General features: G+C 41.7%; 1 protein-coding gene across 4 annotated transcripts in view; it reads left to right on the plus strand.

The window, feature by feature from the left end:
* The window catches only part of pou2f2b (POU class 2 homeobox 2b), a 46,048-nt gene extending 20,632 nt beyond the window's left edge, over positions 1-25,416 (plus strand). Inside the window, exons 1-16 of one of the 4 annotated variants that reach the window (XM_061717150.1) lie at positions 2,171-2,266; positions 6,925-6,990; positions 7,166-7,206; positions 7,449-7,505; positions 8,428-8,547; positions 8,722-9,063; positions 9,625-9,730; positions 9,816-9,907; positions 10,021-10,170; positions 10,258-10,399; positions 10,523-10,671; positions 11,499-11,696; positions 11,780-12,006; positions 13,411-13,479; positions 13,793-13,866; positions 17,628-25,416. In XM_061717150.1, the coding sequence (XP_061573134.1) occupies positions 2,227-2,266; positions 6,925-6,990; positions 7,166-7,206; positions 7,449-7,505; positions 8,428-8,547; positions 8,722-9,063; positions 9,625-9,730; positions 9,816-9,907; positions 10,021-10,170; positions 10,258-10,399; positions 10,523-10,671; positions 11,499-11,696; positions 11,780-12,006; positions 13,411-13,479; positions 13,793-13,866; positions 17,628-17,956 (2,202 nt within the window). In that variant the 5' untranslated portion in view covers positions 2,171-2,226 and the 3' untranslated portion in view covers positions 17,957-25,416. Of the gene's footprint in view, positions 1-2,170; positions 2,267-6,924; positions 6,991-7,165; positions 7,207-7,448; positions 7,506-8,427; positions 8,548-8,721; positions 9,064-9,624; positions 9,731-9,815; positions 9,908-10,020; positions 10,171-10,257; positions 10,400-10,522; positions 10,672-11,498; positions 11,697-11,779; positions 12,007-13,410; positions 13,480-13,792; positions 13,867-17,627 lie in introns of those variants that run through there. The other 3 variants (XM_061717151.1, XM_061717149.1, XM_061717152.1) reach the window with 3 other exon arrangements.
* Positions 25,417-25,697: the final 281 nt, after the last annotated feature.

Genomic DNA, 25,697 nt, shown 5'->3' on the forward strand with positions numbered 1-25,697 from the left:
CACACACACACACACACACACACACACACACACACACACACACACACACACACACACACACACACACACACACACACACACACGTACTGGTAGTTTTTGGGGTGGATTGAGGTTTGAACAAAGGTCATGGCCAAAGCCAAGCTGCCCAGATGACCTCTGACCCAGGACATGAAGAATGACCACCATGATACATCAATTATCATCACTGTCTCCAGTTAATTTCTCTGCCAGTTTAACTCAGCTCAGCTAAGCTTTACATTTAAATAGCTTTTTTATTTTTTATTTTTATTAATATAAGTACAACAGAATGGGCTACATGGAGCTAAAGTACTAATTAAAATTATTCCAGAGTAGAAATAAAACCAAATTTTCAAGAGACTAGCAATATTCACTAAATTATTTTGCAAATTGCCGTAAAATATGAACATATATCGCAAGAAAAGAAAAGAAAAAACTCAAACCTCAAAGCAAAAAGTACACAAAACTTAGTTTAGTGTAAGCTGTTCAGAGAGATGTGTTTTAATTTAGTCTTTTTACCCAAACTGGCAGCTGGTTTCCAGTAATTCACCTGGAGGTCCTAACAGGACCCCCAAGAGGCCTGAGGGGAACCCTGATTTATTTATTATTTTAATATGTAGATTTAACTTTTAAGCACAAAAGTGTTTTTTAAAACGTACAGGGAGCTATAACATTAGAAATTGGATCTCTTTTGTAAACTGCTGGTCAGCATATGATCACAGTATTTTTGATTAATTGAAATATTTTTCAGGGAATGATTTGGACACCTGCCTAAAATACCATTAAAATTGTCTAAGGCGTGATCAATGATTTAATTTATATAATTGGCTTATTCTTCTGTGTCTTCCGTCCATTTGGTCAGCCTGAAGGAGCGTTTTCATGCTTTTATGGTAAACACACATTTACAAGGTCAAAACAGAAGTGAGTTGTATATATTTGAGGACAGATGTAAAAACACGCCTCTATAACTGAGCAGCTCGGCTGCAGCGCTGCGTCTATCATAGTACATAGGGTTGTTGTAAATCACCACATAAAGTATTTATAAGGTTAAACTAAGGAACTCTGCTGCCCTTAGCTTTTGAATTAGTGAACTCGGACAAAGGGAGAAGTCCAGGGAGGGGGAGTGGAAAAGCGGTGTGATTTAATTTCTCTTCAGGGAATCGAACCTTTTTTTGTTCAGCAGGTTTAGGAGAATAAACAGTGCCATCTTGTGGCCGGTTGGGCCAGAGCAGCACATTGCCACAGATCTGAAAGATCTACATTGCTGCTAAAATCTTCTATCTTCAAGATCATTCCTCAACTTTGCACTTTCACTTGTTCAGCAATTAGTCTTTTAATCCAAGTGGGCGACACCGATAGTTTCTCATATCCACTTTATCAGCAATGTTCCACTTTCATGTCACTTCTACCCATCACGTGAAGGGGTTCAGTGTGGGTTTGTGTGGTGGAGCTCGCTATACGTCGTGGTCAGTGGTACAGTGTTGTGACTGAGTTTTTCTTTCCGCTCGGGTTGCGAGTGTCAAATTTAGCTGAAGATGTCTCACATCTTCTGTTGCCTGTGTCGACCTCCCGCGACAGACCACCTGACACCCACTGATGTACCCTCACGCCCCCTTCAGTCATACACAAACGCAGATGTGATCAAAGTAGAGACCCTCATAACTCATGGTGACTTTAAAAAAATACGTAGAGTTTTCAGCTGGTCATCACACAAACCGTCACACGCTGAGAATGTTAAGTTTGCTGTTTTTGCCTTGCGTGTGAGAGAGTGAACATGTGTGTGTGTGTGTGTGTGTGAGCTGCTGTTTCCAGCTGCGGCATCACTTTCCGAAGGCACCCGTCATCCCCCTCTTTTTCACCTCCTGTATCTGTTCGATCTCTTCGCTCACTCACTCTCTCCCACTCTCTAACCTCTTGCATGTCCCCCTTGCTTTTTTTTCTCTTTCTTTTTCTTTTGGCTTGTATTTTTCTCTCCTCTGAGCCGAGTTCCTATTCTTTTGAGGCTTACTTCCTGTTGTGTTGCAGGATGTGGGGAGGAGGTGGGGCCTCGGGGGCGTGGACTGTCATGCGTGTGTGATAGAGAAAGAGAGGGAGGGCAATTCTCTCAATTATATGATTTAATACACTCCTCCTTTTGGGTTAGAGAGCAACACGGGGAAGAGAGAGGGAGAGTTTTTCTTTAGGTAGAGTGCACACTCTCACTCAGATATGACCAAGACGGCAGCAATAGCAGCAAAGGACTTCTCCAGTATGTGGTTGCCAGGTGAGTGACTGTCTGTGCAGCCTTAGCCTTCATTTGCCAAGACCAATTAAGCTTTGCGTGAGTGTGTGTGTGTGCGACAGAAGGAGCTGTGTCTGCGCTGTTGATTAATGTCACTGGGTCTAACAAGCTCAGCTAATTAGAGAACATCAAAAGGTGAGAGGTGGTACGAAGCAAAAGAAGTGGAAGGAAGGAGAGATGATGGATGGAAGGATGGATGAGTGGACGCTTGTCGCAGGCAGAGGGAAAGGTCAGACACCTCACAAGCCCGTAGCGTCTCTCTGTGAGTGAGTGAGTGTGTGTGTGATTGAAATGAATATTTAGTGGTAAATAAGCTCGAGAAAAATTGTACAAAAAGATGTTTCCAATGAAAAAAATTATGTTGACGTGGGGGTTATTTTTATTTTTATTTTTTCATTATTTTTAATTTGTCATCAGCAGCATCTCCTCTTTTTCTTGTTAAGCACTGCAACACCATCACATGTGTTTATCTGACAGAAGTTTGGCTGATGAGCTTTTGGCCAACATTGGTGTTCACTTGTGTGTGTGTGTGTATCTAAGTGTGGGTGTAAAGTGTTGTATAGAGTTGCTTTAACTATTTTCAAATTTTAAACACACATGAGCAGTCTGATTCAAGGGACGATTGTTGAATTGGCTAATGTTCAAAAGGGGAAATGCCTGAAATAATCGTCATTCTCTGCGATTAGAAATTGCTTTGAAGAGACGACAGAGTGAAGCGAGGCTCTTCTCAACCCCAGGGCCTTGTTTTGGTGCTCAGGTCAGACGAACAGAAGTGGTCTCAGATGACCGGCGACGACTCTTGCAGAACGGATCAGTAGGCTCCTGCCTGACTCACCAAATGCCAGAAATGATATTTCAAATGTCATTTGCCTCATGTTTCTCAGTCTTTGCTGTCATCGTAAAATTAGTTAAAGAAAAAAAAAACACACGTATTTGTATGATGAAGTTCACTGTTAATCAAAAAATTGAATCAAGCCACTTTTTAACCCGATGTGGTCACCCCTGCAACTCTTGGGAACTTTCCCTGACCAGTGTCACATCCAGGTCACTAACGGCAACAAACATCCAACATGCTGGATCGCAAGATCAGTAAAGAAAATGAGCACATAGCAGTGGTGTAAGAGTGCCTCCAAAAATTAACACACTTTCCTAAATTATTTTCACCTTTAATTTCAATACTGCTGTTATATATATGTTAATTAATATTTCATTCAAAGGTAAAATGGCATTTTGCTGATTGAACACATCAGAAATAAAGGTTTATGAAGCTGCATTTCGATGCTTAAACTCTGCATATCACTTATTTTATTTTATTTAATTATTTTGATTTTACAACCTTATTCATCAAAGTACATCAATGCAATAACATTTTAATTTTTTATCAAGATGTTCTGTCACTGAGAAATATATTTGTTTATGCCTGTTTATTGAACATTATTACACAAGTTATTTTGTGGATTCCAATTCAACATTTGAATTAAATTGTTTTGTATATAAAAATAAATTATAAGTGCTTTTGACTAATTATCCAACAATATTCACATTACTGATGAAACTACATTTCAGGTAGATAGAAGCAATGAGTTCCCTTCCATATCTTTTTCATATATTCTCATTCTTCTAATTCATATGAAGGGATAAATCTTTTTTTTTTTTTTACATTTAGGACTTGGAGTTAATACTTCTTCTTCACACAGATTTGAAACAAGTCCTGTCACTGACACCCAATCTTAAAAGAGAAAAATGTTTTATTGCAATCAAGATCGGCGGCCTTCGGCAGGAGTTTGTAGCTCTCTAAATCTGTACTTGTAATTTTTAAGACTCCAGTTCCAAGTCACCCGGCTGGGGTTGTGTCCTGGTGCAGAATATACGGGGGGGGGGATGCTTGACCGAGAAGGAGGAGGAGTGGGAGGTGGGGAGGTGGGGGGGGGGGGGGGGGGGGGGGGGGGGGGTAAGGGGGGGTTGCTTCGAAGTTTCATCTCGGTCAAAAAACCCCAGAGGAGAATAACAGAAACAGTCCAGCCTGAGCACACACACTGTTGTTCCTTGTTCCTTCCTATTGCATCATTTATTCATGACACAGGATTATACAGCATTAAATTTGATGTTTGAGAAACGTCAAGTACACTGGTCTCAACGGTTCACAGAAAAAAAGCCCTACATTTTGCTGTAACTTTAGCACCTGACAAGCTGTCTTAAGAAAGAGCAATTAAATTAAACAATTAAACGTCCTGCTTGTCACAGAACGCTTTTCATCCCTGCTCTAAATGAAGTCTGCACAAAACCCAACCCAGAAAAAACACTTAGTTTAAGGTGCATCCTCTTATTCTGGTGCTTATCTGATATTAACCTTTCCATCTGTAGCATGCAGCCCTGCTTGGTGTCATGTGAAATCACTTGTTTGTGTGTGTGTCTCTGTGTGCACCCGGTGTGTTGTAAAAAGAGACGCAGGTTTTTTAAAAAGATGGAGGGAAAGAGCAGGCTAATATTAATAGCCTCGTTGACAGTAAGTGTTGGGTTTAGCACTCAGCGTTCAACCCACTACAAGGGGAAGTCAGGAGGGGAAGTGAGAAAAAGACACAGCAACTTGATATACTGCCCCGCCACTGTATTACTGACCACATTATCCACCATGCTACCGTCCGTAGGCCATTTTAAACCATGAATCAACACACACTTTCTCCATGTGTCTTGCAACAGGACATCACAGCAGAAGCTGCACTTTAGGAGCTTCGCATTACAGCTGTTTTATGAGCAGGACAATCACTTTGTAATGTGGATTTGACTTTGTACACTTGCATTACAGAGGTCTGAGGAACCCAACGCATATTTACTGTGACTTACCGGTAACTGCTGTTTGTGCGTGTGTGTGTGTGTGTGTGTGTGTGTGTGTGTCTTTATGAGAAGAAGATCCTTTTTTGCAGGCATATTCAGTGGTTTTCAGCTGAAATTGTGCAACAGTGGACTGATACTGCCAGAACTGGTGCCTAATGCTGGAATAACCACAAACTGACCCTAATCATAGATCAGCCAGATGTTTGCATGCACACAGTTGACCAAATTAGCTTGAACTTTTTAAGGAAAACCCTGCAGTCAGTGTGTGTTTGAGTGTGTACTTCTGCATGTGTGTGTGTGTGTGTGTGTGTGTGTGTGTGTGTGTGTGTGTGTGTGTGTGTGTGTGTGTGTGTGTGTGTGTGTGTGTGTGTGTGTGTGTGTGTGTGTGTGTGTGTGTGTGTGTGTGTGTGTGTTTGTTGGCTTTAACCAGGTGGTAGCCAGTGTGGCAGCAGAGCGTAGCTTTCCAGCCTGACAGCCCCCCCCCCCCCCCCCCCCCCTCCCCTATAGATATTGCACATGCTGGAGTCCTGACTGTCCATAAACTGATCTCTCATTTATGTGTTGCATTGCACTGACGGTCCCCCTACCTACCAGTTCTCATCTTTATATTAACACCTCTTAAAATCGCCATCAGGTCAGCCATGGTCAGTGGACTCACGAGTTACTACTGCCCCCTAATGGTGACCGTACCACACATGTTAGTGTTGCCTCTGAGGAAGTCACACAATGATACTGTATTTTCTGCATTTAGCGCATCATCTGAATAAATGCACAGCAGCAAGATGGGAAATATACAATGTCAAGTCAGCATCACTACTGAAAATATGAGAACCGAAGGGGCGAGGGGAGGAGAGATAAACGGGAAAAAGTATGGTGAAAGAGGAGAGAGAGAGAGAAAAAAAAGGAGGGAGATAGAGTTTATTATGCAGGTGGCAGATATAATTAGTTGGTCGTTGGGCAGATTTGCATGTTTTCACAAAAGGGAAGTAGCTGAGTGCATGTGTGTATGTATGTGTGCGTGTGTCTCTGTGTGTTAAGTGGAGACAGAGCAAGAGCGAGAGAGTTTCATATGGACACAGAAAAAGTTGTTTTACAGTTTGTGGTTTCAGACAAATAAAAAGGCTTTTATAATTACATAATACCGTAGCCTGATACCCAAACAGAAAAGAGCCATTGTGTTCAGACAACACAATGACACTCTTGTGTTTTCTCTCTAAACTGTCCTCAAATCATCCTCATTCCCATCTTTTCCCCACCTCTCTGCTGCCAAAATGCCTCCTTGTTTTTGTGATAAAAACAATTAAAGACTTAAACTAATTGCCTCCCTCCATTTATGGATGTTGCCATGGGGACTGTCCCAGTACAGTATCAAGCAGAAAGTAAATGTGGTTTTGTGATGAATGACACACAACTTGAGATATTTATAGCTCTGCTACTCCCACGAAAACACCTCTGGTTAAAATTAGAATGAGCAAACACCTCAGGTCAACCTACTCTTATGTTAAACCACTAATTGGAAAGAATGAATGAATGTAAGCTTACATTTCAGCCTACAAATGATTCAGCCACGGAGTTTAGTTTACAGTGTGTGGGCCCTGGCTGTGACCTAAAAAACACCCAAGCTATCTAAGATCGGCGGCCTGGCCATCCTCTTTCCCCTTTTGTCATCTAGATTGAGATCGCCTGCTTTGTAAATGTCGTTCGTTCTGCTGCCGTCTGCACTTCTGGCGTGACGCATATCTGAGAATCAGCCTCACTCACTTATCTATCTCTGTGTTTTCTTGACACAGATATCAGGATGTCAAAGCCGGTCGAGGTTGAGAAAGTCGGGGCCAACTCACCGCTGGAGGGCACAGGTACGGTTTGTGTCTGTGAGTGGCGGCCCATAAACACTCCCACAAATACGGCATCTGTGTATGACTTGTGTAAAAAGTTGCACATGCATGACACTGGAAAGTACAAATGTAAGCTTGAGAGCATGACTTGTATTGAAGATGTGAATTATCACTTTTTCCTCTCCCTCCCACGCAGATTCAGAGCGGAATGGACCTGAATCAAATCACCAGGTATATGTGAGTCTTGTGATTTTTACAACCATCTCCCACCTCTTTTACCAACTTAACTAATCTACCAAAAATGTAAAATAAATAGCACAAAGTAACTATTATTTCCGTCATTATTTTGTAACTCAGGTTGTAGTTTATGCTCAAATTCTTAGACATTTTTAGTTCATTATCAAAGTACACAAACTGCAATATCATGTGTTTAAAGTCATTTTGAGTGTAGTCATGAGTGTTTGACTCTTTTCCTCCAGGGCCAGTCACTGAAAGTCGGCTCCTTCCCCCTGTCTCCAAACCTGGGCAGCAGCAAGGTGAGCGCAGCCCTGAGCTGCATGTGCGTGTCTGTGCACGAGTCTGGACTTGTGCCTTTGCATCTTTTGTGTCTCAGCATCACGCTCTGGATTTACCGACCGTACGGCCGGCCGGGGCTTTGTGCTCATTTCTATGCGCTGAATCGCCCTTTTGTTGTCTTCGTCGTTGAGGTTTATAATGTGTCGACTCTCCACCCGGTCTTGAGTGTAAACAAATTCCCAAAGAGCAGGGGGGATGATGGCACTCACAACTTCACAAAGGCTATTGAGATGTGAAGTAACTCTATAAGATAACTCTTTTCTTACCAAAGTTGAAATCTTCCTCATTTTCATACCATAGGAGATACGCAAATCAGTACACTGGAGGGGGAGTCCCTCCGCCAGTTCAAACGTGCTTTATTTAGGGAGAATAAAAAAAAACTTTGTACAAGAAAAACTTAATTTATTAAAACAGACAAAAGATGCATTTTTGATTGGTGTACTTGTAATGGATTATGTTTACACAACCTTGTTACAACCAAAAACGTAATAATGGCCAATAACGTAATAACTGCCAATAACATAATAATTTTGGCCATTTCAAATGTAATAAGGCCAATAGTGTAATAATGTGCCAATAATGTAATAAAACTTTTGAGCCAATAACGTAATAACTTTTTGCCGATAATGTAATAAGGCATTACATTATTGGCTGGTTATTACGTTATTGGCCGTTATTACGTTTTTGGTTGTAACAAACCGTTATGATTAACTGTACATAATTATGACATGAGTGAGAGGAGAGGTAGGCATCACCTCAGGAAGAAGATAAATAAAGATAAATAAAGGTTTTTCCAGTGGTCCAACAGCTACTAAACTCTTTAAAGCTATTTGAAGCGGTCACATGCTTATTTTCCTCCTCATATTTTCACCTTCATTCCAGAATAAGATGGAGGAGTGTGCCGAAATGTCCCCAGGCCTTTCTCCCTCTCATGGCCCGACCCCTTCACAGACAGCCCTGCAACATACACAGCTCATGCTGACCGGCTCGCAACTAGCAGGGGTAACATGGACTCACAGTATATATACACAGATATGCACACTATGCTTTGCTTTTACCTTGCTTGCTTATCTTGTGCTGCTTTTTGAACACTTTCCCCCTCTTTCTTTCTTAATTTATTCTCTCCTCTCCTATTTTGCTTCTGTCTCTCCTCTCCTCTCCTCTCCTCTCCTGCAGTTGACAGCTCTATTGCCAGCACAGCAGCAGCTGCTGCTGCAGCAGGCTCAGGCGCAGCTCCTGGCCGCCGCTGTGCAGCAGTCTAACGCAGCCCATGCAGCTCACGCTGCCCATGCAGCTGCCCAAGCCAATCAGCAAGCTCAGGCAGCTGCAGCAGCAAATCAGCAAGCTCAGCAGCAGCAGCAGCAGCAGCAACAGCAAGCGGGACAAACAGGGCAGCAGAGTCACTCGCAGACCCAGGGACAGGGGCAGAGCACACAGGAACAGAGCACCCAAAGTGTCCCCGTCCCACCTCCTCCACCCCAGCTCGCCCTCTCCCAGCCAATCCAGCTCACCGCCCAGGTACTGACTGCCGATCACAGCCGATTTCCAGAAGAACGGCTTGATTGAGGAATCTTCATCAATCCACTAAGCCTCCTTACATGCCATTTGCACAGTTCAGCAATCACAGTTTCTCTCTCGCTTTGGTGCACTTATGGCCCCTTTCATTTTCACTGACATTTAAAACAAGTTTTTTCTGCCGCATGTGTGATTTCGTTCTTCCTTGTGTGCTCTTTTCCTCCGGTGGAAATATAGTATATAGCATACTTGCACATTCCTGTGTGACTCAGTCCTCTGTTTGTTTGTGGCCAGGGGTGGCTGTGAATCAGGAGGTAGAGCAGTTATGTGCCAATCGGGAGGTCTGTGGTTTGATCCCTGGCCTCAGAAGTACAAATAATAGTGAACCGCAAGCTAGAACAAAAGGCACCGCACTGAAAAAGAAATGCATTGACTAATAAAGTGCTGTGTGAGTGGATGGGTGAATGAAAGATGAGGAAAGCACAATATGAATGCAGTGCACTTTTAAAAATGAATAAACTCTTCCCATCTTTAAGAGATACTTGTTTTGTCTCATTGAAATAGGACATTCAACAGTTTCTGCAGCTTCAGCAGTTGGTGTTGGTGCCCGGACACTCTCTACCATCTCCGGCCCAGTTTCTTCTCCCACAGGCACAGCAGTGCCAGCAAGGTATTTCAAGTTAATCATGTAAAGAAAATTTGCCTTTACAGATTGATGATGAGCTAAAGATTTTTCTTTTTTTCTTTTTGCTCAGGACTTTTATCGACACAAAATCTTATACCGCTACCTCAGCAAAACCAAGGGAGCCTCCTCTCTGCTCAGACTAGAATGGGTCTCCAAGCACAGGTAGGAGGAAACTTTCACGTTATAGTCAGTGGAAAAAAGAAAACCCAGGCCCTGCTCTTTTAGTTTCTACTTCTCTGTCATTCTCACTTTCATATCTGTCGTATCTGGTACAGCGAGATAAAGGCGTGGATGTCGGCGGTGGTGGAGGTGTGACCACAGTGCCCTCTGTAACTTCTCATCCCGAGGAGCCCAGTGACCTGGAGGAGCTGGAACAGTTCGCCCGCACTTTCAAGCAGAGACGCATCAAACTGGGCTTCACTCAGGTAGGGAGATCACGGCCACCAGGTCAGCATGCAGAGTCCCCTCCGTGTGTTTGGACTCGGCTCAAGCTGTGCTTTCTCTTTATTTAGGGAGATGTTGGCTTGGCCATGGGGAAGCTGTACGGCAACGACTTCAGTCAGACCACCATCTCCCGCTTTGAAGCTCTCAACCTGAGCTTTAAGAACATGTGCAAGCTGAAGCCACTGCTGGAGAAGTGGCTCAATGACGCAGGTGAGCTGTCACTGAAACAACGGCACTTTGCTCTTAGAGCTCACATTTATAAGATGAACGTCTCAGTATGACTTTTCTAGTGCAAGTAGTCCAGTATTGACTGTGTGTGAATCTGTCCTTCAGAGACCATGTCCATAGACAGCACCCTCCCCAGCCCCAGCTCCCTGTCCTGCCCCTCTATGGGCTTCGAGGGGGTTGCTGGTCGTCGCAGAAAGAAGAGAACCAGCATAGAAACGAATGTACGGGTGGCCCTGGAGCGTGCATTTATGACGGTAGGATAAAAAAACCTTGACAGACAGGGGTTTAAACGTGTTTTGCATCTCGTGTAAAGCACTTTGCATTGCTTTATTGTTTTAGGTTACCATGAACTTGGTTTACAGGTTTTCTTTTTTTTTCTGGTAATAAGGAAGTTTCTGTGCAATTCCTTTGTTAGATTTGTACGACGGGAGTATTAGGGCCAAACTAAGACAAAAAAAATTGGAAATTACGAGAATAAAGTCATAATATAATAAGAATAAAGCCGTAAAATTACGAGAATAAAGTCGTAATGTTGCGAGAATAAAGTCGTAATAGAATAAAGTCGTAATATTATGAGAATAAAGTCGTAATATTACGAGAATAAAGTCGTAAAATTACGAGAATAAAGTCGTAAAATTACGAGAATAAAGTTGTAATGTTGCGAGAATAAAGTCGTAATACCTATTATGAGAATATAATTTATGAGAACTCTAACAGGAAGAGCTTCTTCTCCCTGTGTTAAAATGAGGAATATTGAGCATCTTGTGAAGTTATATTTATAATATATTACGACTTTATTCTCGTAATATTATGACTTTATTCTCGTAATTTTACGACTTTATTTTCGTAATATTATGACTTTATTCTCGTAATTTTACGACTTTATTCTTGTAATATTATGACTTTATTCTCGTAATTTTACGACTTTATTCTCATTACATTATGACTTTATTCTCGTAATTTCCTTTTTTTGTTTTTTTGTTTGGCCCTATTACTCCGTCGTAGATTTGTGTGTGTTTACTATGTATGGCGTCAGAGCTTAACTTTGGCAATGTGTCGATTTCTCCGTCCATTCCTGTAGAACCAGAAGCCTACCTCAGAAGAGATCCTGCTGATCGCAGAGCAGCTCAACATGGAGAAGGAGGTGATCCGGGTCTGGTTCTGCAACCGCAGGCAAAAAGAAAAGCGTATAAATCCCTCCAGTGCCACCCCTCCCCTGCCCAGCCAGCCCTCCACTGCCCCACAAGCACACAAGCCACCCTGCTACAGCCCTCATGTGGTAAGTGTAAAACCTCCACATGGTTGCTGCGCAGAAGCATCTCCGTCCTGCAGCATCCTCTCAGTGACTCTCCTCTCTGACAGATGTCCAGCCAGCTGTCGCAGGCAGTGACCAGTCTCAGCAGCACAACGGTGACCACCATGTCGCCCGTCTGCCCCCTGACTGCCAGCCTCACCTCCACTCACCCGTCTATCAGCTCCACCCACCCCTCTCTCAGCTCCACGCCGTCCCCGGCGACTCCTCCGCCTCCTCCCCGCAGCACAGCCAGCCCTGCCATCCCCAGCCACAGCACACTCAACCTTAACACGGGGTAAGACGCCGCTAGATGTTGACAGCAAACAGCCAGTTCCACAGTCACATAAATGAGAGCTGAATGAGTTCAGTCACCCTAGGAGAAACGATCATGTCAGTCTTACAACTGGGAACACTCTTCTGCTCTTCCTCATCCGTTTCTTTTTGTTCCCTGTTCTTTTTGGGGAGTTTCCAGTTTGAGAATCTAAACATGCTGAGTGCCGCGGGTTTACCAGGTGGTTTCCACTAGAATTTACTTATCATGACTTAGGGCTGCACGATTCTGGACAAAATGAGAATCACGGTTTTTTTGCTTAGAATTGAGATCACGATTCTCTCCCGATTTTTTTCCAATATAAAATTTATTGCACTTATTACTTTAAATTTGCAACAGCTGAACAAAAATATAATAACAATAAACATCTCTTGTCTTCTTTACACAAACCTTTGAATAATTTAAACAATAATAACAATTTTGAACAATATTTGTTCCTCCCTGAGTTGAACACCCTTTCAGAAAGGGGACTTGTAACAGATCCTGTAGTTCTGAGGCAACAAATTATTCCTCTGGCTGGGATGAACCCCCCATTGCCTTTTGCTGCTATTAAGAAGCTGCCGATACAAAAGGTAAACGTTACAAAAAATATGATGGTGCCTGATAAAAGACTGGCATCAACTTTGTAACAGCTGACATTGAACATAAAAACAATAAACATAAAAAAATAAATAAATAAATTAAAAAAAATTAAATCGTCGTCATTTGGAAATGAGATTGCGTGCAAGCATGAATCGAGATCGCGATTTTTTAACGATTAATCACATTACATGCATGACTGTATTTGGGCTTTTCTTTTTCTTGGTGATCAATGTGGAGGTGAATTAAAATTCATACCTGGATATTACAATATTTTAAATTTACATTAAAAACTTAAGAGCCACATTCATGCCCGGCTTGTTCTGTTGATCCACAGAAAACCTTAAATGAAGAATTATCAACAGTAACATACACACAGACATGCTGCTGCTGATATTTTCAAAATAAAAATCTTTTTTTCAATACCAATATACAAATAACTCTTTCAGCAGATATTCTTGGATATTTAAAAAAAAATGTTAATTTAAGCAGTAACAAATGAAATCATAAATATTTATTTCTAAACATTGTGTCTTTGCCCACGTTATGCATCACAGGAGTCTAACCTTTGACCTCCTGCAGCCACAGCCAACCCCACATACTCATTAAAATAATCACCGTAGACACTGCAGCTGCAACAAACCTGCAGGTTGTTGTTAAATCAATCATACACATGCAGAAACAAACTGCTCTGATGTCTGAAACATACCACTGAGAACCAGGTGTTCCTTAGAAAAAGGATATACTAACCGTGTGTGTGTGTGTGTGTGTGTGGTCTTCTCTTCACAGCTTATGGCGTATGGGTAAAAAGAACGGCGACATGTCCAACTACATCTCCGATTTTGCTGCAAACTTGAGGTCAATACAGCAGACACACACACATCAAGCTTTACACACAGACAGAAATCGGTGTTTTTTAAATCACGTGTAGTCTAGTAAACAAGAGTTTGCATGTTTTATAACATTTTCCAGGGCGCTCTTTTTCTTTTTTCCACATTTCCAAAATCTGTCTACAGACTGCTGCTCTTCACGTGTGCAGGGATGAATTTGCACTCTGCCTTGTCCTTGCTTCTAACACTGCTTTTTTTCCCCTCACTTTTTTCTCTCTCCTCTGTCTGCGTTCGTGTGCACGCTTGCACGTGTGCGGTGCCGCATGTGTGTGCCACAACAGGAACAATGTGATGGGAGTTAACACAGGGATGAACCAAGCCCTCCTCGGTAACAATCCCCTGGCCACTCTCCAAGGTGTGTGTGTGTGAGAGAGAGAGAGAGAGAAAAAAAAGCAGAGATGCTGAAAGGGAGATAGGTTTATTATTAAAGGAAGCAGAGAAAGAAAACGATAATGTTTAACCTCAGGCTCAAGGCTGAGGGGAGTATTAGTATTTCATTTCTGAAATAAAACCTTACGGTTGCAGAGTACAAGAGGGAAAATAAAACAGCAAAGGTGTATATTTTCATATATTTTTCTCCTCTTTGGCAGTTATAGAAACCTCTCCCACACACACACACACACACACACACACACACACAAACGCTCAACCTCACACACTGTACATGACACATCTCTTCATACACCTTCCTACACACGACAACAAGACAAGAATAGAAAAAAAATAAAAAAATCAGGCATGGTGTCCCGCCGCCGTGACCACCCAACAGTCTCGACCACCTTCAGTTTCGCGCTGATTGTTTTTGGCTGTTCTTTGTGTGGTAATAAGGGGTGGGGGGGGTGCATTGAAAAGAGAAGTACGATGATGAGTAATACAGTTACACATGGTGGGTGACTCAAGTCGCTCTGGCTGACTACTTAGTGGAGACACGGATGAATTGGCAGTCAAGTGTGTTTGCTCATCCACGGTGAGAAGCAGCTGAGACAGAGAGGCCGTAGACAAGAAAATCACTTATTCCCCAGAAGTTCTTCACCCCATCCATAAAAGCATCTCATCAGGAGTCATGTGTGAGTGACGGCGCTCAGGTTCATGTTTGAGCTTCCGGTTCAGTTCAGTTTCTGTGCCCATATGTGTGTGTGTGTGTGTGTGTGTGTGTGTGTGTGTGTGTGTGTGTGTGTGTGTGTGTGTGTGTGTGTGTGTGTGCTACATGCTGTATCACTCATCTTTTGCCTTTCACCTATTCTTTTTATTCCACTTCAGACGTGTTAAATCTAAAGAAGAAAGTCACCATGAACCTTTTTGAGTCAGTAAACTAAACGTTTGGAAAGTTAATTTTGATGTGTTTTACCCGTAAAACATTATATTTCACATCATAAACCTTTAACTCTAATTTTGTTGTCAGGTTTCCAGCCTTTATTTATTATTTTTAAATACAACGGTCATCAAATGATCCGTTTCTGAACATCATAAGAGATTTCCGCGTTCTGCAGCGATGCCTATAAGTTTTGCTGTTGCTATGACAAAAGTGATCAGTCTGCATAGATGCATTTCACTCGGCGTGTACGAGAAGCTCTCCATGAAGGTGACAACGTGCTTAGTGGAAAACAGCCAAACATGTACCCTGTTTCCATAACAACACATCTCTGGTGTCAGCTCAACTCTCGCAGCTCTGTGTCTGATCTGCTATGATTGGCTCGGTGAAGATATTAGAAGGTGTTCTATATATTAGATCAAGATTTATTCAATGGTCGCTGATTAAAATAAGAACTGATATTATTTCATTCATTTGAGGAGTTTGGTGAGGGTAGAAAAGACAGAATAATATCTTTATGTTAATCTACTGCAAAAACTCAAAATCTTACCAGGAATATTTGTCTTATTTCTAGTTAAAATGTCTCCTTTTTAGTCAAAAAATCTCATTACACTTAAAACAAGAGTCATTACCAGAAAAATAATTAATTGACAATTTTCACCTGTTTCAAGTAAATTTTCACTCGAAATAAGGAGAGAAATCTGCCAGTGGGACAAGATTAATCTTTTCATTACAAGCAAAAAAATCTTGTTCCACCGGCAGATTTTTCTACTTATTTTAAGTGAAAATCTACTTGAAACAGGTGAAAATTGTTGTTTTTTCCAGTGATGAGTTTTAAGTGTAATGAGATTTTTTGGACTAAAAATTAGACATTTTAAGTAGAAATAAGACAAATATTCTTGTTAAGATTTTGCTGTGTTTTTGCAGTGTAGTTGTAGCATCTTTTGGCTGCTCCCTTCAAGTTTAATTTAAAGTCGGGTGTTACATTTCACATTTCCACAGAAAGCAACGAGTTCAAGCACTTTTCCCTGGTTTAACACTGTGAAAAGTTGAGTAGATGATCATTTTAGTTTTCTTTTTCTATTGTTAAATTCCTTTTTACATTTTCAAAAATAAACATTGACTCAAGTTTCATGAAAAAAAAGAAAAGAAAATATGCTCTATTATTTTACTCCAATTTTAATTAGGCTTTCTGTCTTATTTTATGGCAGTGATGTGCTCTCGTCTCCCACAGAGCTACTGTTAGTTGCCAGTGGGAATGCAAGAAAGTTATCCTGGCACAGCGAACAGTCTGAGTGGCCGTGAAACTGGTATGGGTCAAAACCTAGAGCCCAAGTTCAAGACAGCTACAGCCAAAACACGCTGGGTGTTTAAAAATGAGAGTTAATATTGTTCTGGCACTTCAGCCGGTGGTGATGTCATGGTGTTTTTCTTCACACGTCACATGGGGGTTAGGTGGTTTGATGCCTGAAAACTCGTTATCTTAGGCTTGGAGTTAGTCCGTCTCCCTACATTGTACACTTACATGGACTTGAAGCATGACCAACAAACTACCACAGGTGGCCTTTTCATATATTCATGTGTCTGGAGCTATGATTGATAAGTTTTATGATGGAATTTGGAAGTTCTACTTTCAAAATTCATCTAATTCTTGTAAATGTCCAGGCACACGTGTCTAATATTCTACGACGGAGTATTAGGGCCAAACAAAAAAAACAAAAAAAGGAAATTACGAGAATAAAGTCATAATGTAATGAGAATAAAGTCGTAAAATTATTAGAATAAAGTCATAATATTACGAGAATAAAGTCGTAATATTACGAGAATAAAGTTGTAATATATTATAAATATATAAATATAACTTCACAAGATGCTCAATATTCTTCATTTTAACACAGGGAGAAGACTACGACGGAGTATTAGGGCCAAACTAAGACAAAAAAATTAAGAGAATAAAGTCATAATATTACGAGAATAAAGTCGTAATATATTATAAATATATAAATATAATTTACAAGATGCTCAATATTCCTCATTTTACGGTAACACAGGGAGAAGAAGCTCTTCCTGTTAGAGTTCTCATAAATTACCACTTTATTTTCATAATATTACGAATTTATTCTCATAAATTACCACTTTATTCTCGGAATTTTACAACTTTATTCTCGGAATTTTACGACTTTATTCTCATAATATTACGACTTTATTCTCATAATATTACAACTTTATTTTATTACGACTTTATTCTCGCAATATTACGACTTTATTCTCGTAATGTTACGACTTTATTCTCGTAATTTTACGACTTTATTCTCGTAATATTACGACTTTATTCTCGTAATATTATGACTTATTTCTCGTAATTTTCAATTTTTTTTTGTATTAGTTTGGCCCTAATACTCCGTCATAGAAGACTGCTCTTCCTGTTAGAGTTCTCATAAATTACCACTTTATTCATTACAACTTTATTCTCGTAATGTCACGACTTTATTCTCGGAATTTTACGACTTTATTCTCGTAATATTACGACTTTATTCTCGTAATGTTACGACTTTATTCTCGTAATATTACGACTTTATTCTCATAATATTATGACTTTATTCTATTACGACTTTATTCTCACAACATTACGACTTTATTCTCGTAATTTTACGACTTTATTCTCATTATATTATGACTTTATTCTGGTAATTTCCATTTTTTTTTTTTGTCTTAGTTTGGCCCTAATACTCGTAATATTCAGAGTAAGTGAATTTTTTTTTTTTTTTTTCAACCTGACACCCGCTTCTCCTTTTCTCCATCAGCTCTAGCAGCCAGTGGTGGGCAGATACCGCTTACCACTCTTGAGGGCTGCAGCAAGGTTATGCTGGGGGCCTCCGGGGGCCAAGGAGGGGGCCTTCCCTCCTCGCTCTTCCTCAACCACCCCGCCCTCCTCCACATGGGCCAGAATCCCAACGCTGGATTGATCAGCGCTGCCGTAGCCAAAGTGTCCCAGGCCTCCCCCTTCCCCTCAGCCAGCAGCATCAGCCCAACACCCTGCTCCCCGTCTCCCTGCTCCAGTCCCGCCTCCTCCTGCTCCTCCAGCGAAATGGCACACAGCCCACCCTCCCTGGGCGGGGCCAAAATTGAGTGACCACGCCGGGGGGGCAATTGCAGAAGAGGAGAAAGGAGGAACCGAGAACCTCGCCTTTCACACCAAAGCTATCTCTTTCTCTCTCTCTTATGCTCTTCTTCCATTTTTTTTCCTTTTTTTGCAATGGCTCTCCGTCTTTCTCTCCCAGTCTTTCGATGCCAAAAATACACAGAATGAAAGTGGAGAGAAGAAGGGAAAGAAGTGAAAGAGGAGGAAAAGAGGGGGGAAGAGGAAGATTGAAACCAAAAATCTTTATCTATCCAAACAGATAAAAAGGAGACGGCATGGGACCTTTTTTGTCTAAAACATGTGATATCGACATGGCACCTCTCCACTCTTTCTCTCTGAAGGAAAACAGACCGGTGACTCTTTGACAAAGAGATGCAAGAGCCAGCAGAGAAGCATGTTGAAGCGCATAAACCAAAAATGACGAAAGATAACTTTACTATGTGACAAAGGAAGGACAAAAAAAGATGAAAAGGAGGACTGTTATTACGTATTCTTTTTTTTATTATTATGATGATTATTTTGAAAAGCTGCGGGTCTGAAGGAAGAGGAGTGGGGAGGATACATTTAAACCAAAAATTTACCAAAGGAGGAGGTGGAGGAAGGATACACAATGACAAAAAAAAGAAAAAAAGAGACAACCATACCAAAATCACAAATACCAAAAAACCAAAAATACGGAGAGAAAAGCTTTATTCAAAGGACGTGTAAATAATGAAGCTATCCAGGACCAGTACTCTTCTGCTACACACACGCAGACGCCACACACACACGCATACACCAAACGCCATCCCGTCATTGACTCACCCTGTCCTTGTCCGCTCACGTGTCTCCCATTTCTCTTCATTCCTGATGCGTTTTGTATTTTGTAAAATATTGTTACTCCATGTCTGAATGTTTGCTAGAAACTGCTGTCTCTTTACCTACCTCTGGTTTTAAGAGCATAGAACAGCATTCAACGCTTGATTCTGAACATGATTCCTGATTTTTTTTTTTTTTTTTACAGAGGTATAGTTTGAGAACCTTTTTTTATTACTGTTATTTATTTGTGTCACTATACAATGTAGCTCCTATTTATTGTTGCGCGCTGTTGCAGTCTTAGCTCTGGGTTGTTTTTAATCACGATCAGTGTCATCATTTCGGCCTTCATCATGAACGTTTGTGTCATCGTCATGCGTTTTGTTTGTAATGTGACTCCTCTGCAGGAACACAGATGACAAAGGTGAAAAAGATGCTCATCTCAGTTCTCACCAAGTGCCAATAGATCACTGATAGAGTTGATGCACGTTTGATTTCAAGGTGTGAAAGAATTCATTAAGACTTAAACATTTGACATTTTGTGCACTTAATGAGACTGCTCTTCCCTCACTCTTAAAGATAACCCATTATCGGAGACTCCATGGCTAAATGAACATACCCTGGAAACTTCGCACACTGAAAATGATGTTTTGTTAAGTGTGGCGAGCATTTTGAAAGTATGAAATAGGGCTGTGATTGGAGATTTAAAGAAAAAGCCGTTGACACTGAAGGCTAAACAAGTCAATAAAGCCAAGTTTAGTCACACATGGCTCTCATTCCTGCCTCGTCAATCAGCACAGATGCCCCAACACCTGTATGTCTAGACATGTTTACTGACGTTTGTCTGTTTCCATCATCACTCCATCAGTCACATTTCACTGTCATTTTCCACTGCACACTGCCATTAATTCTCAAATATACCAAAGCATTCTCAAGGCCGGGCTCTTGTTTAAGAGCTACAGCCAAGGCATGAACACAATAAAGAAACACTGGTGGTGGTGGTGTTGGTGGGGGGGGGGCAGGATGCTACGACTGCGAACCCCCCCCCCTCTCCTGTTGGAATCCCCTCCACCTGGCCAGTCCCAAAGCCTGCGGGGGGGGAAGCTTTATTTAGGGAACGGTTAGGGAATGATCTCTAACTCTGAACCCGCCCCCCCCTAAAAAAAAAAGACAAAAAAACAAAACAAAGGCATGCTGGGACACACTGTAGTGAGGGGAAACGGCATCACACCTTTTGTAAGATGATACCAAAAATAAACCCAAACCAAAAAAAAAACCACAACCCAAGGAGTGACAAGCAAACCAAAAAGAACCAAAACCAAATGTGGCTGGAGGGAGGAGGGCAGGAGGACAAAGTGCAGGTGCTGGAAGAGGCCAGGCCCCTTTCATCTACCTGTCCCTGCCCAGAAACTTGTGGACGGAGGGATGAGTAGTCAGGCAGACTGACAGGTGAGCGGAAGATGGAGAAACAGCTCCTCCCCCTCCTCTGCCTCCCTCTCTCCGGCTCAGCTCTCTGGTCCTGGATGGAGCTAAACGCAAATGACCTCACTGAACTGAAATCTTATTTCAACAAATCGGTTTTTATTTTTCTGTTGGTTGGTTCTGATTGTTTTATCTCTGCTGTGTCTCTTGATGCCGTTTTATGTACTGTACTTTAGTGCTTACTACTTATTTGGAATAACATACTCGCTTACTTACTACAAGAGCTCCTTATTTTGTTTTATTTTTTTGGTAGTCGTGCTAGAAAATTTTTTATCAGGTGGTTGGAAAAAATACTGTGAAAATTTAGCTTCCAGATTTTTATTAGATAAAGAAACAGACTGTCTTGGCAGGAGAAAAAAAAAGACCACACAAAAAGCCAAAAAAAACAAAGAGCTGAACAGCGAACCTTGAAACTGTCAAACCAAATACCGAACCAAAACCAAAACAGCCGGCGGGAACGCCGCTGCTCTCGGCAGGAGGGCGGACCACTGGGCCCATTTATCTGAGGACTGTGACTGTGCGGTTTCTGTACGGACGTTGTAGTTGGAGGCTTTAAAAAAATAAAAATAACCCTGAGTAGCAATTTTAACCCCAAAGACAGCAATGCAAGCTACGCTTTAGTCTACAGAAGAACCCGCGCAGCGACGGCCTCAGTGAAGCTAACAGGTCGGGAGTTGGACGCTAACTTATCCAAAGAATATTTGGTTTGATCCACACCAGGCAAACAGTCGACACGCGAGAATCGTTTCATGAACCAAACTTTAGATGTGGGGTTTGCGCCTCAAAGGCGAAACCTTTCCTCCACATTGACTCTTAGACGGAATGTATCTGTTAGTGCTTCTATAGATTTTGTAGAAAAAAGATCTATGTTCTACTGCGTACTTATCACTAATGTATTGAAAAGAAAAAAAACTACAAAAAGACTTTGAGAAAAAAAAAAAGATCCTAAAAACGTTGATGATAATAACTTGATTTTAGACCAAAAATTTAAACTATCTCTCTTCGGGCTTCTTATTTCTTCTTATCAATCATGATTTAGACTTTTGATTGTACTATTTATTCAGGGTAGGGTTGTTTTACTGGCCTCTTATTTCTATTCTCTTTTTTTTCTGTCTCGCTATTTATTTGTTTATTTATTACTAGAGGTGCTTTTTTCATATTCTTGAATGTATTTGTGATGGACTCCTTGTTTTTTGCCTCCTGCTGATGTTCTTCCTCACTTCTTAAAGCCAAATAATACCACAAATGCAACCAAAATACAGAAGAAAGAGAGAGAACATATGTAATTGACATTAGGTCATGAAGATGTTCTCCTCACTAAGGCGACCCGACTCTTTAAGCCGGAGGGGAGCTAGCAGCACCGTGTAGGAAAAGACCCGCTGATTTACTAGCTTTGAAAGTGTGAGTTGTCAGTTTTCTGGATAAACGTTTTGATTGACATCTCTTTGGAGTTAGACAAAAATGAGATTCTGTGTCAGATAAGGAAACATAGATGCAATTTATTCCATTGTAACAGCGTGAGTTGTTCTTTGAGACACGGTGCTGCTTGCTTTGGCTCTGTTTTTTTTTTTGTTGTTTTTTTTTTTCTCCACATAGGAAAGCTTTACAGCTGCACAACCAAAAACACAGAAGAAGATCAAGTGGGGGCAAAGATAAAGGCGTTTTTACATGACAGAGACAAAAGAAGGAGGCAAAAGATAAAGGTGATTTTGGGTTCCTGGTTGTAAATTGCCCTCTGACTTCTCGCGGTCTCTTTTTTCTGTATCTCCTTTTGTTTCTGCTTTCCTGTATGTTGGTTTTAACTTGTTTCTTCATCCCCTGTAGGATGTAAAAGAGAGATAGTTCATCATATACCTCATATTCTTTGATGATAAACCAAATAGATGAATGCTTTAAAATACGGGGTTCAAGTGGGGATCAGGGTGCCGGGACGGTATGTGTGGCGTGCTGTGCTTGTACTAGCCGGGAGCAGACCCAGGTAGGTCCAACGTTTAATGGAAGTAAACACAGAGGTTTGGGATTGATCTGGGATGTAACAGATCACTAAAGGGATCGCAGGTTTACTCCATTAGATTCAGATGGTGCCATATAATGTCATAAGACCGTACTGGTGTATGCTCCTGTCTACGTACACACGCAAACACATGCATACCCCGTCCCCCTGAAAAATACCCCACTGTGTGTGTTGAGCTTTGAACATGGCCCTCTCCGCACATCTGACCCTCTCTGCTTTCTCCCTGTCAAACATTGACTGTGGGCTTCAGTTTGCTCTTTGGCACAGATCTAAGATCAAATCTGGATCTGGTTTTGGCTCAAAAAAAAAGCTTCTTGGGTTCGTGCCTCAGAGCAGCTTTATCACCAAAGCCGCCCTCTCTGACCTTTAGCTTCTTATTGCCTGATGAGGGGGCATGATGATGAATTGATGTCCACGTGTATCAGCGAGTGCCACAGGGCAGGTAACCGGGGAGCGGCTGAGGCCGAGGTTGCTAGGTGACACGTCCAGACAGTTCTATGTGTGTCAAGAGAGTGGAAGTTGGAGGGAGAGGTGTGCACACCGACTAAATACCTGGATTCTTGCCGGGAGTCCATCCACTTTCTCGTTCTGCTCATTTTGTCTCTCTCTTGTGTGCTGAGAGGAGATGGAGGCTGAGTGATGTGAGGCTCAGGTTTCAGGGAGCTGGTACAAAGTGTGGATCTCTTTGGTGGGGATACCCTCCACGTGAATGATACCAAAGTCAATGCCCTGCCTTGGGATCCGACACGATGTACATGCACCCTGCAATCCTGATGTTCCATTCAAAACCTCCATTTGACTCTATATTATATACCACAAAAAATGTAGGATTTATTATTTTCTTTTATTCTTCACAGAATGACATTCTAACAGGCTTCAACAGCCGTTTCCGGGCGATGAACGTTAGAAGGACAGTTGAGATTCAGTCATGCACAAAGGCGAGAGGCAGCATGAGGTTTGCTGAGCACAAAGACTGGAAGAGACTCCTAGAAGTTATTCAAAGAGCCTTTTCTCCCAAAGCCACAACCTGTTGCTTAATTATATCAACTTATGTCAAATCTCAGTTACTGAACTTTAGATATGCTGCTAGGTGGATTTTTGTTAACCGGTGGATTAGAGGAACAACCTTTCTGTGGTATGGCAAATCATGGCCTGGAAAGTCATTTTGAAGTCATTTTTGGGCTTCTGGTTTTCTGAAAAAAAAAAGGACAGAATATTTGAGTCATATTGAATTGTTTGTTTTGTTAAAAACAAACATAAAAAGTCACTTTTCTTGTAAAACTGGTGCTGGAGACTTTTTGTTGATGATGACAGGCTGTCATCAAGGGAAGTGAGTGGCACACACAAGTAAAAATTTCCATTGAGCTGCAGTTTCCTCTTTTCCAGAATCACAGCATATTTAAGAGTTTGATAATGTTCATTTTCATACCGCAGTTGCAAACTGGGAAACTGGCATAGCGCTAGTAGCTGCCATCTTGCCTTTGTAATCATTTGTTCCCAGTGCAGCAGCAGGAGTGGACCTCCCCAGGCTCGTGACTGAAAGTAGATGTGATTCATTATTTCCAGCTCATTTGGGCAGAGCAAAGATGTGTGTCCCACCTCTGTTTCCAGTCTTTCCAGGCGGACCAGCTTCTGGCTGCAGCTGCTCGTTCTCACAGGCAGAAATGTCGTCCCTGTTGTTTTATGCAGCTCGAATTCCCACAGACGCTTCCTACGAATTGTGGAAATTAGGAAAATATGAACCTCAGGGCACGAAGCCATGAGAAAGTATTAGCTGCTGCGGAATGAGAGACAAAGTGAGCTGAGACAGTAAAACCTCAACAAAACTGCCACATCTTCCTCCACCCACTCTCATCCACACACACACACTCTCTTCCTCTCCTTCTTCTCTCTCTTCTTTCTCTCTTTTCTACAATAGCTTTAGTCCAAAGGTTCTCCAGCAACACAGCAAAGCAAGTCAGACGTCAAAAGATTAAAACCAAAGAGCTCTATCTTGATCTTCTCTCTAACCCAAAACCTCCACTGCACCTCTCACCTCTCTCTGTCCACCCTCCCCTGTCGTCACCTAACGAGCCGGTCTTTGAAGCATTAACCTCAGCTATCCAAAGGGAAATAATAATAATGATGAGAATTAAGATGATGATGAAATGTATATTTTTAAGTATTTGTCATTGGAAAAAAGAAAAAAAATCTTAAGCTTCTCATAATTATGATGATCACGACGGTGACAACAATGATGACGATGACGATGATGATAATGAAGTTTCTCTTGGTATCTTTGTAGCTGTTTGGATCCTTCTTGAGTTTGTGTCTTTTCTGCTCGTGCTGCCAGAGTACCGCTTAACTCCCATCATCCCACCCTTCCCCAACCTTTAAAAAAAAGAAATTTGGTTCACCCTGCTGTTTGGCCCCAACGGCTACCTGTTCGACCTTTGTCCCTGGATGTTTGTCTGCACCTGTCTTCATGTGTGTGTGTGTGTGTGTGTGTGTGTGTGTGTGTGTGTGTGTGTGTGTGTGTGTGTGTGTGTGTGTGTGTGTGAGAGAGAGAGAGCGTTTGTGCGAGAGAGGCTGAGCTGTAGAACATTCACACGGGGAAGTCTGAGATTTTCTCTGGATGCGGTTTCTAGTTATTTGCTGTTAAAGAGGCGAGGGCATCAGTCTGTTACACTCGTGAATGTTTCTGTGTGTGTGCGTGACTGGGTGGGGACTTGGTTGTTGGAGGACAAAAAGATCCCTTGTTCTTCTGACGACAATGTACCCCAACCAACACGTGTCCCGTCAACTGTAACGTACTGTTTGCCAACTTCCTAGTACATGTAGCGTTAATTCCCCCTCTGTCACGACAGTCACTGCATTTCCTTTTGTGTGTGTGTGTGTGTGTGTGTGTGTGTGTGTGTGTGTGTGTGTGTGTGTGTGTGTGTGTGTGTGTGTGTGTGTGTGTGTGCAGGTATGGTTGTGTTAACGTCACTCTTCCTTTTGTTTGCCATCCTGTGAGCCCCCCAACCCTCCCCCGTCTGCGCCCTTTTCTCCCCCCTGTGGTAGCAATTTAGCCTTTTAGTGTATTTATCTTGAAAGCCAAAAAAAAGAAGAAAAATAACTCTGCTTGTTCATTGTACAGTGTTGTTAATTTTAAGTAATTTTTGTAACTGAACGTGTTTCATTCATCCAAATAAAACAGGAGACAAAAACTGTACAGATGATCCATGTGTTCCTCTTGTCTCTTCCTTTTATTTTTTTTTATCTTTTTTTTTAATTAATGTTTTGCATGTGGCTATGATCTGTGTGCATTTTTTTCATCTTGAACCACAGGTTTCACTTGGTTTGCAGAAACCGGAAATACAGGTCAGGCTGTTGTACCTCTGTTCCACCAGAAGAGGGTGCTGTTGGATTATGATAGACAACCATTCCTAACAGATAGTGCTACTCTCCAAGTAAACACGA

Source organism: Cololabis saira, chromosome 3 (genome assembly GCF_033807715.1).
Source record: "Cololabis saira isolate AMF1-May2022 chromosome 3, fColSai1.1, whole genome shotgun sequence".
Lineage (NCBI taxonomy): Eukaryota > Metazoa > Chordata > Actinopteri > Beloniformes > Belonidae > Cololabis > Cololabis saira.